The sequence below is a fragment of the Dermacentor variabilis genome, chromosome 4 (genome assembly GCF_050947875.1).
Source record: "Dermacentor variabilis isolate Ectoservices chromosome 4, ASM5094787v1, whole genome shotgun sequence".
NCBI lineage: Eukaryota > Metazoa > Arthropoda > Arachnida > Ixodida > Ixodidae > Dermacentor > Dermacentor variabilis.
Window position 1 is genome coordinate 29,876,965 of NC_134571.1, and position 17,550 is coordinate 29,894,514.

A 17,550-nucleotide genomic window follows, 5' to 3' on the forward strand; every position below is an offset into this window, starting at 1 on the left:
ATCGTACCAGCGGTGCGATCCAAACATCTGGTTGGCAGCGGTGAGATCGCCTCCGACTTCAAACAACTGTCTGCCAGCGGTGAGATCGCGACAACGGAGGCCAGCAGCAAAGAGATGCAGTTGACTGTATGCTGAGCAGCTCAACGACGATCCGGGAGCAGTGCAACGAGCCCTGTGTGACGACTGGTTGCCTGCAGCGGAACGACTGCGCGGAATTCCTGCCTGCGAGGTTTGGTGAGTGCGGGACTTTCTTCTTCTGAGCTTTGCCAGGTTTTTTTTAGTGTCAGAAACAGAGCTGGTAATTGTGGTTGTCGTTGCTGCCGGGTTAGTTTGCGGCAAGACAATAGTAAGCAGTAGAGAAAGCAGCATTCAGAGCAGCCATGGATTTGAAGTCGTTGCGCAAACCGAAATTGTTGGAGCTTGCAAGAGAGTTGGGTCTGGAGGTCTCGGACAAACTCAGAAAACCAGAACTGCTAAAGGCTATTCTTGAGTTAGAGGCTGAGGATGACGAGCTGTCGGAATGCCTTGAGACTATTGAGGAGAGGTCAAAAAGACAGGAGCGCGAACTTAAAGAGCAAAAAGAGAAACAGGAGCGCGAACTTAAAGAGCAAAAAGAGAAACAGGAGCGCGAACTTAAAGAGCAGAAAGAAAAAGAAGAGCGTGACCGTCAACACGCTTTGGAAATGAAGCGTCTTGAGGTAGAGATGGAACGCGCTCGTAATGGAAGTCAGGCACACGGTGCAGGAGAACGCGTATTGTTCAAAATGACTGACCTGATGCGGCCGTTTAAGCTTGGAGAGGACATTGGTTTGTTCCTGGTTAACTTTGAGCGAACGTGCGAGAAGCAGGGGTTCTCTCGGGAAACGTGGCCACAGCGCTTGCTCACTTTGTTACCCGGCGAGGCGGCCGACGTAGTCGCTCGCTTGGATAGAGAGGAAGCAGAGGATTTCGACAAAGTAAAATCGAGTCTGCTAAAAAAGTACCGGCTGTCTGCGGAGGCGTTCCGTCGGAAGTTTCGGGAAAATGAGAAAGGCAAAAGTGAGTCATATACAGAGTTTGCGTATAGGCTTATGTCGAACATGCAGGAGTGGCTCAAAGAAGAGAAAGCGTTTGGTGACCACGATAAAGTTCTGCAGTGTTTCGGGCTAGAACAGTTTTATAGTCGGTTACCGGAGAACGTGCGATACTGGGTCTTGGATAGGCCAGACGTTTGTACGGTGGCTAAAGCCGCTGAGCTAGCCGAGGAGTTTGTGACGCGTCGGGCTCGCGGAGCTAAGGACGGTCAAAAGGGTGAATTTGGCTCGAAGTTTGAGAGGCCGAAGTTCACACCCATGAGAGCAAAGGGGAACACGCGTAGTGCGGATGCGAGTGGAAGCAGTGCGACCGAACCTAAGGAGACGGCGGCAGCCGAAGCCGAACGCAGAAAGCGGTTCGAGATGAGGCAAGCGCGCGTTTGTTATACGTGCCAGAAGCCGGGTCACTTTTCGGCGCAGTGTCCGGAAACAACACCAAAAGTTGTTTTTTTTTCAATAGGCAGCACTGACGAGAACATGAAGCTTCTCGAGCCTTACATGCGAGACCTCCTCGTGAACGGGAAAGAGTGCCGAGTGCTTCGCGATTCCGCAGCAACGATGGATGTAGTTCACCCGTCTTACGTAGAACCCCATATGTTCACGGGCTAGTGCGCATGGATCAAGCAAGCCGTGGAAGCTCATAGCGTGTGTCTGCCGGTAGCAAAAGTGCTTATTGAAGGACCTTTCGGAGCGCTTGAGACAGAGGCGGCAGTGTCATCTATGCTGCCACCCCAGTACCCGTACCTATTTTCAAACAGGTCCGATCACCTCCTGCGCGAGAAGGGGCTTTTGTTTGGTGAAGCTAGTGTTCAGGCCTTAACCAGATCGAAGGTTCGGGAGCTCGCTGCAAAGGCGGTAGTTGCGGGGCCGACGTTATCAAACAACGAAAAAGGGTCAGAGGCGCAGCAAGCTGATATTCCGAGCACGCCCGAACTGAATAAACTTGAGTCTGTAACGTTAAAGGCGCCAGATACTGGAGAGGAAACGCCCGACGCGGGAAAGTTAGAAGAGCTATCTACTGATTTGCTCATCGCGCCTACGTCAGACGGACTTGATAGGTTGCTAAAAGTCAGCCGGACGGCTTTGATAGCCGAGCAAAAAAAGGATGGCAGCCTGGAAAACGTGCGCTGCAATGTCAAAGAAGGTATCGCCAGGAAAACTGCGCGTTTTGTGGAAAGAGGTGGAGTCCTGTACCGGAAGTATCTAGACCGAAGAGGAGTGGAGTTCGATCAGCTGATCGTGCCTCAATGCTATCGTCAGGATCTGTTGCGCTTGTCGCATGGGGGTTCGTGGTCCGGACACCTAGGAGTTAAGAAAACTAAGGACCGTCTCTTGCAAGAGTACTATTGGCCAGGGTGTTTTCGGGACGCAGACCATTTCGTGAGGACATGTGACACTTGTCAGCGGGTGGGCAAACCAGGGGACAAATCGAGGGCGCCGTTGAAATTGGTACCTACCATTACGGAGCCTTTTAGACGGCTCGTTATTGATACTGTGGGACCTCTGCCGGTAACAGCCACGGGGTACAGACACATTTTGACTGTGATCTGCCCAGCGACAAAGTTCCCTGAAGCAGTGCCGCTTAAAGAACTCAGCTCAGTTGAGATAGTTAATGCACTACTGTCCATATTTGCGCGAGTTGGTTTTCCTGCGGAAATCCAATCAGATCAGGGCACAGTGTTTACTAGCGCTTTGACGACAACTTTTCTCGAAAGGTGTGGGGTAAAGCTGTTACACAGCTCAGTGTACCACCCACAGTCGAATTCCGTTGAGAAGCTCCACTCCGTCATGAAGCGCGTGTTGAGAGCGTTGTGTTTTGAACATCGAACTGACTGGGAGCTGTGTCTGCCTGGGGTGATGTTTGCTTTAAGGACCGCGCCGCATGCGGCTACGGGGTTTTCGCCAGCTGAACTGGTGTACGGTCGCTCGCTTCGATCTCCGCTTCGCATGCTTCGAGAATCGTGGGAAGGTAGGGGCGACGACCCAGTCGTGGTGGAGTACGTGCTTAAGCTCCTCGAACGCTTAAGAAGGGCACAGGAGTTGTCAGGTGAAGCAATGACAAAGGCCCAGCAGAGGGCCAAGGTTTATTATGATCGGACAGCCAGGGCCCGTCGTTTTGAGGTTGGCGATGAGGTCATGATATTGCGCACATCGCTAAACAACAAACTAGACGTGCAGTGGGAGGGCCCAGCACGAATTGTTCAGAAACTGTCGGACGTTAACTACGTGGTAAGTCTGCCAGGAAAGCGGAAAGCACAGCAAGTTTACCACTGTAATCTGCTCAAACCTTATAGACAAAGGGAAGCAGTGGTGTGCATGATGGTAAACGTTCCTGAAGAGCTTCCGGTCGAGCTTCCAGGACTAGGCTCAGTGACGAACAGGGAAGACACCGGTCAAGTCATTAGTGACCTTATCAGTAAAGCACCGCTGTCGCCTGAGCAGAAAACCGAACTACACCAGCTATTACAAGAGTTTCAAGGTCTGTTCTCTGAGAGGCCTGGTAGGACTTCGGTACTTACTCATGATATAGAACTTACCTCCCCAGAGCCAGTACGATCCAAGGCGTATCGGGTGTCACCCCGCCAGAGCGATATTATGAAGGCTGAGGTAAAGAAAATGCTACAGCTCGGTGTTATTGAGGCAGGTGAGAGTGATTATACCTCCCCTTTGATTTTAGTTGAGGTACCGGGCAAGGAACCTCGTCCTTGCGTCGACTACCGCAGGCTTAATTCCATCACTAAGGATCAAATTTATCCGATCCCTAACATCGAGGAGCGCCTTGAGAAAGTTAGTAGCGCTCAGTTTATTTCCACCCTAGATCTTGTCAGGGGTTATTGGCAGGTTCCACTTACAGAAGAGGCTAGTAGGTATGCGGCGTTCATTTCACCAATGGGAACATTCCGTCCTAAAGTGTTGAGTTTTGGTTTGAAGAACGCGCCATACTGTTTTTCAAGCCTCATGGATAAAGTGTTGCGGGGACAGCAAGAATTAGCTTTACCGTATCTAGACGACGTAGCGATATTCTCCGCATCCTGGTCTGAGCATATGACACACTTGCGGGCAGTGCTAACCCGCCTGCGCGAAGCGGGCTTGACAGTCAAGGCTCCTAAGTGCCAGTTAGCACAGGCCGAGGTTGTCTACCTCGGTCACGTGATTGGTCAGGGTCGTCGCCGCCCCTCTGAAATAAAGGTGGCCGCTGTGCGAGACTTTCCGCAACCGCGCACCAAGACCGATATTCGGTCGTTCTTGGGTGTCGCCGGCTACTATCAGAGGTACATCCCTAGGTACTCTGATATCGCGGCTCCCCTGACGGATGCTCTAAGAAAAACAGAGCCTCAAACAGTCGTCTGGGACGAGACAAAGGAAAGAGCTTTTAGCGCCCTAAAGAGTGCCCTAACAAGCCAGCCTGTGCTACGATCGCCAGACTATACAAAAGGGTTCATTGTTCAGTGCGATGCTAGTGAGCGAGGCATGGGCGTTGTACTGTGCCAACGGGAAAATGGAGAAGTAGAACACCCCGTCCTGTATGCTAGTCGTAAGCTGACCAGTCGTGAGCAGGCGTATAGCGCCACCGAGAAAGAGTGTGCGTGTCTCGTGTGGGCCGTTCAGAAATTGTCATGCTATCTAGCCGGCTCGAGGTTTATCATTGAGACGGATCACTGCCCTCTCCAATGGCTGCAGACCATCTCTCCCAAAAATGGCCGCCTCCTGCGCTGGAGCCTCGCTTTACAACAATATTCCTTTGAGGTGCGTTACAAAAAGGGGAGTCTCAACGGTAACGCCGATGGCTTAAGTCGAAGCCCCTAACGTAGGAATCAGCCTCAAAATTGTTTGTTACTGATGTTTTTCTTCCTGAGGCAGGATTTTTTTTTAACATATTGCTTTTGTTTAGTGTTTCAAAGTGATGATATGCTTTCTAGTGCAATTTTTCAATTTGTGGACGCGTTCTGAGTGATGCTAGACTACTGTAAGGAACTAGGCAGTGGTATAAAAAGAGGAAAGAGCCTGGCAGGGCTTAGTGAGGGTTGTGCCGTGCTTGCTGACTGAGCGGTTGAGTTTCAGCGTAGTTCTAACGCTTGCCGGGAACGAGAACAAAAATGTGAACTCTCCCGAAGTCACTTTGCAGTGTCCCGTGCGAACCTGAACGAGAGAACGAGGCCTTCTCTGTGCGCTGCGCTCAAGAAACGTCGAGGGACGCCCGACTTCGGTTATGAGCATCATCGAGCGACATCCCTCCGGACAGCGGATGCAGTCCCCTGTCCATCGGGATCTCCTTCCCCCGGCGGGGCGGTCTGTTGCGTTTCGCCTGCGACACGTGGTTTTGCCGGCGCGACTGCGGCGGGGCGGCAGACATTTTGGCCCGATCGTCGTCGCCGCAACACTCATCGCCAGGTGTTTCCAGGCGCGACTGCGGCGATGCGACCGCCTAGGGATCATCCTCGCATTCCAGTCATTGTGCCCGAAACAGGCGATGCCAAAGCAGGGATCTCATTCCAGTCATTGTGCCCGAAACAGGCGATGCCAAAGCAGGGACCATCCTCTCATTACAGTCATTGTGTCCGACCGGCAGCGCCACGACAGGGTGCTACGAGATCGTGCTCGACATGGTGCTACGGCATCGCTACGACAGTGTGCGTCACCATTAGCCCATTGTACATTCACGTGCTCGTCTTTTGAGGGGTTCCTTCTTGCCCTCAACTGCGAGAGTATAAAAACAGCTGCCCCCGGACGCCAAAAGAGGAGGGCTCCGATTTCTTCTGTTGAGTGAAGTGCTCTCCCGTCTCTCTACTTCGGTCAAACTGACCGCCAACTCTTTGCGATGTTAAAATAAACAAGTTGTTTCGTTGTTACCAGTCGACTCTTGCTTTGCCGGGACCTTCGGATGCTTCCAGTTGTACCCCAGGCCGCCAGGCCAACGCTACCCTTGGGGCTTGCGACCCAGGTACAACCACGGGCGTCAGCGCCGAGTTCCCAACAGATCGTACCAGCGGTGCGATCCAAACAGTAGCCTTGGCTCACACCCCTGTAAGCAAGCAAAGATGCAATGGATCATACCCTCGTAAGCTATGGCTGATACCCCCGTAAGCGAGCAAAAAATGCAATGGCTCTCATCTCCTTAAGTCAGAGGCTACAAGCGCTCAGCAAAGTGAAGCGAGCAGTGCATAGATTCATTGAACTCACCCACACAACACACAGAACAGCATACGTTTCATAAAGAGAACAAGCTCAAGCCAACCATCCGAACCATCGATAAAGCATTGCATACTCTCCTCGGAAGTACGCTACGGCCGAGTGTGCTCGCCAAGCAAGGAACGAGGTGCGAAGTGCAAAGCGGCATGATGAAGGAGTTCGACCGCGAGTGCTGTTTACCCCTACTGAGAGTAGGCATGGCAAAGTCGAAGAGAAACGCCGTTGGCGCGAGTCTGACCCCGCAATACGAGCGCGCGCAGTCGCAGCTAAGCGTCGAAAACGAGCAGTAGAAGACAAACTGAGAAGCAGCAATGTGACGATGCGAGACTTCAACGTAGAGAGGAGGCCAAAGTTTGCAGACAACGGCTTGCCGCACGTGAACTTCACACTGCGAGTCTTTATGTTTTGAAAGAAGTCTGATGTGTGCAGCAGGCTTTCGCCTTCAGGTGCTACAGGAGTGTAACATGCTGCCAAACTTTTTAATTAGTGTGTATGTGAACCTGCCTGTACGATAACGAAGTATTCAGAGCTACCGTATTCAAGCATTTAACATAATACGGCAGCCATAGCAACTATATTAGACTTTTGCAAAGATATTGCGCTAGGATCTAAATTGTGCTACTCATTTTTTATTCAGAACAAATGAATTTAAAGAATGAACGTGCCCCAACAAACTTAATCTGCATTTGTTCAACATTATCTGAACGAATTATTCTTTTCCGTGAAAACTTTAAAATTGCAGGTACCTGTAGCAAACCCAAGTAATTACATTTAAATTAAATCAATGTTTCTTTGTTTTTGTTTTTGTTTTCTATGGAACGGTAAACAAAAGGGCACTTGGCGCATAGGTGATAAAAACAGGGCTAAGGACGAGACAAAGCATGGAACTTTACTTGAGTGAACAGCCTTCACGGGTTTTTGATGCGAAAGCATCAAATGGCCTATTGAGCGAAAAGACTGGCGTCTGTAGCAGCGATACGGCACTTAAATTCCCATTGGTTGCGACGCTATGTCATGTGCACCCTTCGACAAAACAGAGCAGGCGAAACGGAACACCTGCTGCTGTGCCAGCGCGCGAGGTCTTGCGTGAGGAGAGAGGGCGTCACTTGGACGCCAAGTCACCAGTGGGCCTCGACGGAGCAGATACGGTGACCCGACGCCGCGGGAGGAGATGGGTTGTCGTCGGTGAGGCAGTCACGTGACGCGCGCGTACGCGTGCCGCCGTCCCGCTCTCGGAAGCCGTCTCGCCAGTCTCTCTCTCTATCTCTATCTATCTATCTCTTTATCTCTATCACTCCCCCCCCCCTGGGCTTATCTGCTGCGCAGGCCTGCCGGCCTTGGTGGCCACAGCTGCTTACTTCCGTCTCTCGTCGCGCAGAGCGTCGGTGACATGCGGTGTCCTTCATTTCTCAGCAATATCGTCTGATTCCAATCTACAGCCAACATGCTAACGTAGAAACTGTAAAAAAAATATAACCAGCACCAATTTAATCCCAAAATCCGATAACATACCCCGCAGCAAAACTCGAACGCATTACTCTCAGAGCAAAACTCGAAGGACCGTTCAGTGGCGTTAAATTGGACATGCACGAGCGCTGTTCATGCACACATATACAGTTCCGGCTGAGGAGCTGCGTGAATACCACCCCATGGTGCATGCACAGGTCTGAGCAGAACGGAGAGTAAAATTTAACTTAAATCTACCTTTTTATTGGACCTCAACAAACTTTAAGCTTTTCCATCTGTGTCACCTTGTGCACAATCAAGGTGTGACGCCGGTTAAAGCTGCTACCATCGTTTCTTATCGCGCTGGCGTTGTGACGCGCCTGCAATCTGCCAGGGCACTGTTGACGCTACGCCGCAGCAGCGTCTTCGGTGCTGCGTCATGTGATGGTGTCTCCACTAATACCGTGCCAGAAGCTCGAGCACAACGCTAAACCTTGCTAGTGCTTTCGATGCTTCGCCTTCGGGCGAAACTGCCATTCTTTCGCTGCATTCCAACCGCGTGTTTCGAACCTTGCGCGCCGCCTGTTTTTTTGATCATCCAGAGAGCGAGTCTGAGGTGCGCCGCGTGACAAGAGCCGCGCAGTACGAGCTCTTTCGCATTGTGTTTGGTTCGATGGGTCGCACTTTTCCTAATCTTGACGTGCTATCGCGCAACCGCGTGCGTGTTTGGCGACACAATCTCTTGCTGGAACAACGGCAACGCACGCCTTTGAAGATCTTCGATCGCTCCTGCTGTCTCTTTAGTCAAGCGCAGCGTTTATTGCCAGCCCGGTGGCCATTTCAAAGCGCATAAGGCGTCTTGCTAGGCCAAACGGGCATCATGGACTCGACTTTGACTGACGTGCCAATCCTCCAGGTATAGTGTCGCTTTGCTGCCGTATACAGCGCCGCTGTGACAAACGCGGTAATTCGAGCGCACCTCTTCAAGACATCTTATGTAGTTCGTTACGTTACGCACAGACATTTCTCGCGCATGGCTTGCCTAAAATGAAGTATGTGCGGACTGTTGTGCTACTAGTGATGTTTTTCAATAGCCCTCGAAGAATCTAAACAAAGGCTCCACAACTTCACGCGGCCCGGTGGAGATATTACGGCGCTTCATGAGGTGCACATGTGCAACACAGCTACCAATCTTTGCAAAAAAAGTTGTTTGTTATGATGCACGTAGTCATGCTGTGCGGGAGGAAACGTAAGTCCGTAACATAGGAGGAGGTCTGCGTCAGCTGAACGATTGGTGTTAGAACCATGTTGACTTCAATACATCTTTCTTCTTAAATAATAACACAACCTGGGAAAACGAATGATTTGTGATTGCAGTAATTTTTTAATTTTTTCTTTGTTATCAACACAATTACGCATGTTTTCTTTTCAGGATACACATCATATCATTTCATGCAGTATATTTGTTTTCGCGTGTCTGTTGTATTCATGCATGTATACTCAAATGCATCAAATGCCCTGTTGCCTATTGTCTTTCTTCATTTTATTTTGTATTTGTTTGGCACCCAATTAAGATGTGTGAGTTCTTTTGTGCGCATGCCGTTTCTTTATGATGCTCTATAAATTCGACAATGTTTATTTTTACAAAAGCTTCCTTTGCATAATTTTAGAACATAATTAAGATCTGAAATGTTTATTTGTACATAGCCGTGCTGTAAATTGCTTTATAAATTTGAAGGCATATGAATACATTGACAATGGACATTGCTCCCATAATTCTTTCGCAATAATCAAGTCAGTTATAACTTGCAAAATTATGCATACGTGTTGTTCTCTGCTGTCAAACCTGTCGCTTACGGGGGCTGAGACTTTTGCCAGGCGGTATGCCTTTAGTCTCAGCCTACCCTCGTTTGGTTGAACGAGAAATAAAAGCAAATTCAATTCAATTTCAGTCTAACGTACCCGACATTCACACAAACAATTAGCCAAGGAATATGTAGGTCTATCGCGGCTTCGTGCGAAGGAGCGGTATCATTACTACGAAGAAAATAGACAGTGTACGAGCTTCAACTAATATTGCGCTACGATTAGTGTGCATTTTGATGTTCTCGTTTGTGGCGATAGCAGTACCGATGCACGCGCAGGGACGTCTTATAATTACGCAAGAAATAGTGCCTAGAAGAATGTTTACATGTTTTAATAAGTGGGATATTCAAAACTCAATCTTTCACTTCACTGCTGCCGTTGTTGCATTGTGACTGCCTTACTTATCTATGTTGGTAGACTTATTTATATAAAACGAATTCAATGGTTTTACCAAACATCGGGTCTCTCTTAACTTCCCAAGATAGTCACATTTATCTTGTTGCGGACTGCAGACCTCAAGCTCTAAATATAGCGCTTTTATCATCGTTGTTTAATTTTTGTGTTGGCGTTCTTCGCTCTGCAAGAGAACTTCCGCTCTACAGAGAACAACGTATGCGGATCTGAATAGCGGGCTAACATAACTAGAATGAGTGTAGATGTGCTGTGCTGAATAACCGGGCCGAGTTATACCAGCCATTATTGAAGATTGAAAGGGCAATTTGGAAACAGATCCAACTTTCGAACCTTGCAGAGCAATAATAGAGCCCATTTGTTAATAATAGCGGCTACTTTAACACACGGGAAAAAAGACAGTAAAATACTATGGCTGCAAAGGAGCGTAATGAAAATAAGAAAGATAGGGCTTCAACGACGAAGGAAATTCAGTACAGATAAGGATGATTTCCACCCCGACGTAAGACGTAACTAGCACGGGTGCAAGTACTCGCTCAAGTAGCGTATTCAGAAAACATGAAGTGATATTACAGTGAGTCCCGGGTCATGCTAGTATAGCAGGCATCGAACTAGCGGACTCATTGGAAAAATCGGCCCATAAAGATGCAGAAATTCAACTCATCCCTTTATCACCAATGGAAACAAAACGGATATTGAGAGTTTTAAAGAAAGACTTGTGTATGTCAACATGGTTTAATGAAAACACTAAGGAATCAATTCTTTACGAAGTGGGCCCTCAACTAAAATACCAGCTGGATGTAGAACTTTCTAAAAGTACTGAGACACTAATTCATCGACAGCGCCTTGGGACAGCATACACCAAACATTTCCTATATCGCATCAAACGGGCTCCTTCGCCGGCTTGCTCCTGCGGCCACGACGATGAGGATGTTCGCCGTCTACGCCTAAAATGCCCCATATACGAGATGCAAAGACGGCAGCTAGAACAAGAACTACATTGATCCTCACCGGCCTTTCTCACTCGGAAAATTGCTGGGCCCATGGCCATCGAAAATAGCAGAGCGAAAAGCACTGAACGCACTTCAACATTTTTATGAAGCAACAGGCATCCTCAACAAATACTAGGCATTGCACTGAATAATCGCACGATCTTCCTATAACGTTCTTCTATTATTTGTAATTATTAGTGCTTTTGGAACGACTTCGTGCACTCCGTCGTCGTGCGGAGCGGCGTTACCGGCGTACAAAATCCATCGAAGACCTTAGGACAGCCAGACGACTACAAAAGAAACTTCAACGTCGCATGGATAGATTGGCATCTCGACGCTGGACTAGATTTTGCCACTCACTAGACCCCCGAAAGCCACTTTCCCACATCTGGAGAACCATACGTGGTCTACGTTCCCTCCTTGAACAACGCTTCCCATTCAAAGCACTGGCGCTCTTCCAGGGGCGGCTAGAGGCTGATGTTGCAGAAGACTTTTGTGCAAGGATCGCTGGCCAAGCAACCGGTCCGGGCTTTCCAGCCCCCAGTCGCATTCCTGTTTCACGTGACCGGGGCATGGATCTTCCTTTCATAATGGAGGAACTAGAAGCGGCTATTGCTCTATGCAGGCGTTCTTCATCTGCGGGACCAGATGGAATATCCTACCGCGCCTTGAACAACCTGAGCGATGGCGCACGAAGAGACCTGTTACATCTCTACAACTCATCTTGGCAGGATGGCATTCCCGAAGAATGGAAGATAAGCCGCTTGGTCCCTCTCCTGAAGCAAGGCAAGTCCCCACTTGAACTCACCTCATACCGCCCAATAGCGCTGGCCAGCTGTGTGGGAAAGATAATGGAAAAGATGATCCTTGCCCGCTTGGAGTGGTGCCTGGAACACTACAACATGTTACCGAATCGCATGGCTGGTTTTCGTCGAGATCGCTCTTCAGTAGACAGTGTTGTTGATTTCGCTACGTACGTCCAGCTTCAAAAGTCACGCAAAAGATTATCTGCAGCTTTGTTCTTGGATGTCAAGGGGGCATACCATAACGTATCTCACGAGGCTATCCTCGATGCTCTTGAGATGGTTGGCATATGTGGTCGAGTTTTCCAATGGATCTCTCATTACCTTTTTGTGAGATCGTTCTTTGTCTGTACCGGTGATGGTAAAACCATACGACACTACACGTACCGAGGTATTCCTCAAGGCGGTGTACTAAGCCCCACCCTATTCAACCTCACACTCATTGGTCTCGTTGATCATCTGCCAGCAGCGATCAAGATATCAATGTACGCCGACGACATACGTATATGGACCTCAGGTGTGACATGTCCTCAGATACGTGCAAGACTTCAAAAAGCTGCTACTCTAGCAGCTATATACCTCCGCAACCAAGGTCTTCAAATCTCGTCAGACAAATGTGCACTGATGGCGTTCACTCGCAAACCAATGACACCCTACGCCATCTCAATAAATGACCGAATAAAATCTTATGAGAAGACTCACAAATTTCTTGGCATAATCATTGATAGAGATTTATCATGGAACCCGCACGTGAACTACTTGAAACAGCGTCTGACAGCAATCTCCCAAGTTTTCAAGTTTCTAGGACGAAAAACTTGGGCAATGTCAGTGCATGCAATGTTGGAATTGTACAGGGCTCTTTTTCTGGGCTTCGTGAGATACAGTTTGCCCGTACTGACCAACACCTGCCAGACAAATATTCGTGCTCTACAGGCTATTCGAGCTCGGGCTCTCAGGGTTTGTCTTGGTTTGCCAAAATGCACATCGACAGCAGCGACTATTGCGATTGCCCGGGACCAACCTATACAAACACACATTGCGGTAGAAATATTGAGAGTGCACATTAGGCACGTTGACCATGCTTGTTCCCACCATATGGCAACACTACCGTCGGAAAGGCCGCAGGCATCATGTTGTACCACGATTTCGGAGTATTACACGTGCCTTCCATCAGGCTTCACCCCCGCAACTAAGCCATCGATTCCTCCATGGTGTTTGGCTCGACCCGCAGTGCACCTCACCATACCAGGAATCAGGAAAAAATCTGAGCTGTCATCACCTGCTCTTAAACAACTAACTCTGCTCCTTTTGCACGAGAGGTACGCCGAACACGTACATATTTATACTGGTCGATCGGCAACTCTCCAGTGTTCCTCTGGAGCCGTGGTCTTCCTAGCGAAAGCCACCACCATCAGTTTCAAGACATGTCACCCAACGACACCGATGGCTGCGGAACTTGCAGCTCTTCGCGCTGCACTTCGTCTCGTCAGCCAAGAACAACCTCAAAGATGATCAATATTCAGTGACTCGAAGGCAGCACTGCAATCTTTGCTATCGGCCCTGCGGCGCGGACCACACGAACAACTGGTATTTGATATTAGAGAACTAATCCATACCTTAACTGAGAGAGGACACCACGTGACATTTCAGTGGCTTCCAAGTCACTGCGGAGTCATAGGGAGCGAACACGCTGATAACGCTGCTCGGTCGGCTCTTCAAGGGGACGAAGAGGAGCCGATACCGTTATCAAGGACAGATGCCGCTAGAAAACTTCGAATGCTCAGCCATGACATCACGTTCTCCTTGTGGAACGCTGGAAGTTTTCACGACTACCGACTCCACAATCTTGACTCCTCTCTACGCCTTTGTATTCCAGCTGGACTCTGCCGTCGCGAAGCTACCCTGCTTTGTCGAATATGGCTAGGGCTGGCTTTCACCAAGTCTTTTGCTTACCGAATTGGATGGGCCGACGACGCCTGGTGTGAGGATTGTGGTAACGAGGAGACTTTTCAACACCTTCTTTGTGACTGTCCTTGCTATAATTTACAGAGACAATCACTCGCAATCGCGATAGCGCGCTTTGACCGAAGACCTCTCAAGCGGCTGCAGCCTGAACAGATGTTGATAGTGCTGCAAGTGTCACTGTGCTGTGCGATGACAGTATTCGGTGACAGTGACCGATTTTGATTGTGTGACTATGCTCCTTTCTTTCCTTATCTCTATTTTGTTACCACTTTACCTCCCCCTCCCCTCTCTCCCCAGTGCAGGGTAGCAAACCAGATCTTTTTCTCTGGTTAACCTCCCTGCCTTTCCCCTTTCCTCTCTCTCTCTCTGTAATTATTAGTGCTTGTAAATTACGTGTTATACTTTTTTATGTGCGTGAATTATTTTAACACTGCGTAATTCCTCATCTGTTTATATGCTCATCGAAGTCTACATCACGGCAGTTTGTGTGTGTTTGTGGCTTTGTTTACGAACTCATTGTGGTGCAACTTGCATTTGACTTTTATACTGTTATATGCATGGGCGTCTAGGACTGTGCTGTGGATTTTGATCGTATCAAGTGATTTCTTTTCATTTTCCTACATATTTATTATATTGTTGTTTCCACTATGAGAAAAAGAGTAGCCGTCACCATTATAAGGCGACTACGTCTCTTTCTTTTATTTTCATTTCAATTAAAAAAAAGATTTTACTGTTTCTGTGCTGCATAAGGACTGCGGCTTTTTCTGGAGTTTACAGTACTTTTCTCGCAGCTCATAGATTTTTGCCTGAACCAATCTTCTACACCGTGCTGTTCCTCTAAAAAATGTAATCAAATTAGAAACGTTTTATATTTCACGATAATGTCCTTGCAGCCGTTCATGTTTCTGACCTTTGAAATCCCATGAAGCATCCGCTACTTCCTAATACTGAACGATTTCTTTTACAGATGGTCTCGTTGAACTGGTTATATCTATCTTTATCGATAGCGCTTTCATTCTTGCTATTTGCCGCCATCACATCGAACATGAACAAGCCTAGAATTCCTAAGGGGAAGAAACTGCCGCCAGGTCCCCGAGGCTTCCCATTGGTCGGTCACTTGCCGTATGGACCAAGAAATTTCGATTACAAAAGATGCCTGGAAATTTCAAAACAGCACGGACCAGTGTTCAGGTTGGTTCAACTTTCAATAGCAGCCGAAAGAACACACCCATGTAATCCCTGACTGAAGATTTCGATTAAGTTAAAAAAGGCATCGTTTATTTCATACGGCCTCAATTGGAATCAAATTATGATCAATTTTTGAACGGCTACAAATCGTTTTTTGGATTGGGTAAACAAGAACAATTGTTGCAAAAGACATATCTGATGAATAACTGTGTGATATCAATTCGGCGTTACTATGCTGTATGACATACCTTAAGTTTCTATATCTTTATTGCTAAAGATCTACGATGTTTATCGGCTATTTTAATTCTCCGTGGATGATCTGCTGCCCATGACAGCATGCATGGAATGATGCATGCTAAAATACGCTGCATACATTCGCAATTTAAATAGTTGTACAATTTTGTATCGCTCTTGCGAATACGTTTGCGATTGCACTCTCGCTTTTTACGGTGGGAATTACGAGGAAGCTGTAGGTCGAGGTCAACTCCAATTTCCCTCCGCAAATACATGTACAACGCAGAACTGCTATGAAGAGACAACGGCTGGACTAATTTGAATTAAATTCATTGCATTTGAAAGAGAAAGGTAAATCCTAACAATTGCAGGAAGCAACATTTTGGTTTAGGACCTCAAGAACGTTTAACAGTATCGCCAGAACATGGCAAAGAAATAGAAGCACGAGTCTGCAAACCCGTAACTCTGCACCAAAAAACAAATGTCGCACTTCTGTAAATTAAATCTCTTAGAACATTTCTAGAGCACAAGTGTGATGTATACACTTAAAGCTTACGTGGCCTTTTTACAGTGAATACGATGGTTTCGCAAAAGTCGTACTGACAAATTATATTTCGGACCTGATTATAAAAAATATGTTTGTTCCAAGTTAGATGAATTAGTAAGTACAGTGTACAAAATTGTCATATCAATATTTCTTGCTGTGTTAAAGAGTGGCAAGCTTTTACACGAGTTGTTGTTGCTCTTTTTGCACTTTTCAAGAATTTTAATAATAGGTTCACATCATAAATTGAAGATCCCCTTTATTCAATTACTAGATTTTAACTTCTTTGCTTAAACGCGGCAAACCTAATCAAAATCAGTTCAGTGGCTGTATTTAGGTAGGAGCTCCACTAATAATGCATCCTCTAAAAGTCTGAGGATTACTTTGCACGATAAAAGAAAGAATTTCATGTGTTTATGCGGTTAAAACGATTTTCCAAGAAGAGTAGGATGAAGCTACACGTAAACTTTCTTTTCTTTTTACGGGCAATACAATTTGGTTCTGGAGTAGCTGTGCAGCCTGTAAGGCAGCCTCCTGGTTCGCTTTTCTTTTCCCCTTATTTTACCAAAGTGAAGTTTCGAAGTCAAGTATCTAGCCAGATTCAGGATATTTGGTGATGGTATGCTGAGGAACGTTAAGAAACGCATTTATTAAAATGTATGTCCATGCAGTTATATTACGCTGGCTTTGGAGGAAAATCATTCTGGCAAGGAGCCTACTACTTCGGACAAATATGTTCACAAAAAGTCTACTGCGTTGGTACGCCCTTGAGGCCAGATAGTCAGATATCAAGAAATTTGATGTTGGTACAAAGTTTCTTGCATTTGCAATGTAACACTTTCCAAGAGCGTTCATGCGTGTCCTGAGGCAAGGTGTAGAAAAATACGTTAGGCTATTTTTCCCAGCATTGTATTTCCACGTAGTTTGTTGCTAGAAAGCTTAATAATGTTTCTTACAGAATCTAACCAAAGGGAAAAAAATCAGAAGTGCCTACCTTAATATGTCCTAGCATAGTCTAAAAAAGAAAAATTTCGACATATGGACTATTGTGTGTGGTAGGTTAGGCTGGAGCAGTACTTGCCCTTGATGGAAAATAAAAGAGCGAATAATATTCAAGCATATCATGTTCATCTCCATTCTAGGCTAAAAGTAGGAGTGAAAGATATTGTTATTTTGAACGACTTTGAATCAATAAAAGATGTACTGACCAGAAAAGCTGTTTTGAATCGGACAGACAACTTCATTCTAGACCGATCGGGTGTTAAAGGTGAGTTCATCTTTTACTATTTCCTTTGCTTCTTTCACTGTGGCCATATGAACACTCTACTGAACATTAAAAAAATGATGTGACAAATAAATCTGGTGTTAATATGCGTGCAAAAGGAATACCATGATCTTTCACAGCCTTTTAGAGCTTGCTTGCTTTAAAAAAAACTAATGGAGGACGAGGATTCGGGCGAGCAATGAATAATTTCAAACAACTAATCTCAAAAGCTTGGCATCATTAAATGCACACCCGAAGTTCGGCGGCGAACACGTTCATGGACCGTAGCTTGGAGCCACATATAAACCTAGAAATAGCGTCGATAAAATCTAGAGACCCACAAATCTAAACTCACAAAGTGTTTACAGCTTATTCACTTGTTTATGTTGATGTTGATGTTGAGTCCTTCTCAACATGGATGCCGTCTTCATGTCGTCCTCGTCGTCCGCTTTCCAACATTATCGTCCTGTTAAGCCGCCGCCTTGGTCTGCACCTTGCGGTTTCTCTTTAGAGTAATAAAGGTCAATAAGCGGCAGGCGCCAGCCCGGCTTTCAGTCACCAGAGTTCGCATCGG

General features: G+C 47.1%; 1 protein-coding gene across 1 annotated transcript in view; it reads left to right on the forward strand.

Moving 5' to 3' along the window:
- Positions 1-8,437: 8,437 nt before the first annotated feature.
- LOC142578168 (uncharacterized) overlaps positions 8,438-17,550 on the forward strand; it is a 39,499-nt gene continuing 30,386 nt past the window's right edge. The window contains exons 1-3 of the mRNA XM_075687569.1: positions 8,438-8,625; positions 14,714-14,937; positions 16,855-16,979. Coding sequence (XP_075543684.1) covers positions 8,590-8,625; positions 14,714-14,937; positions 16,855-16,979 — 385 coding nt within the window. The 5' untranslated portion in view covers positions 8,438-8,589. The remainder of the gene's footprint in view (positions 8,626-14,713; positions 14,938-16,854; positions 16,980-17,550) is intronic.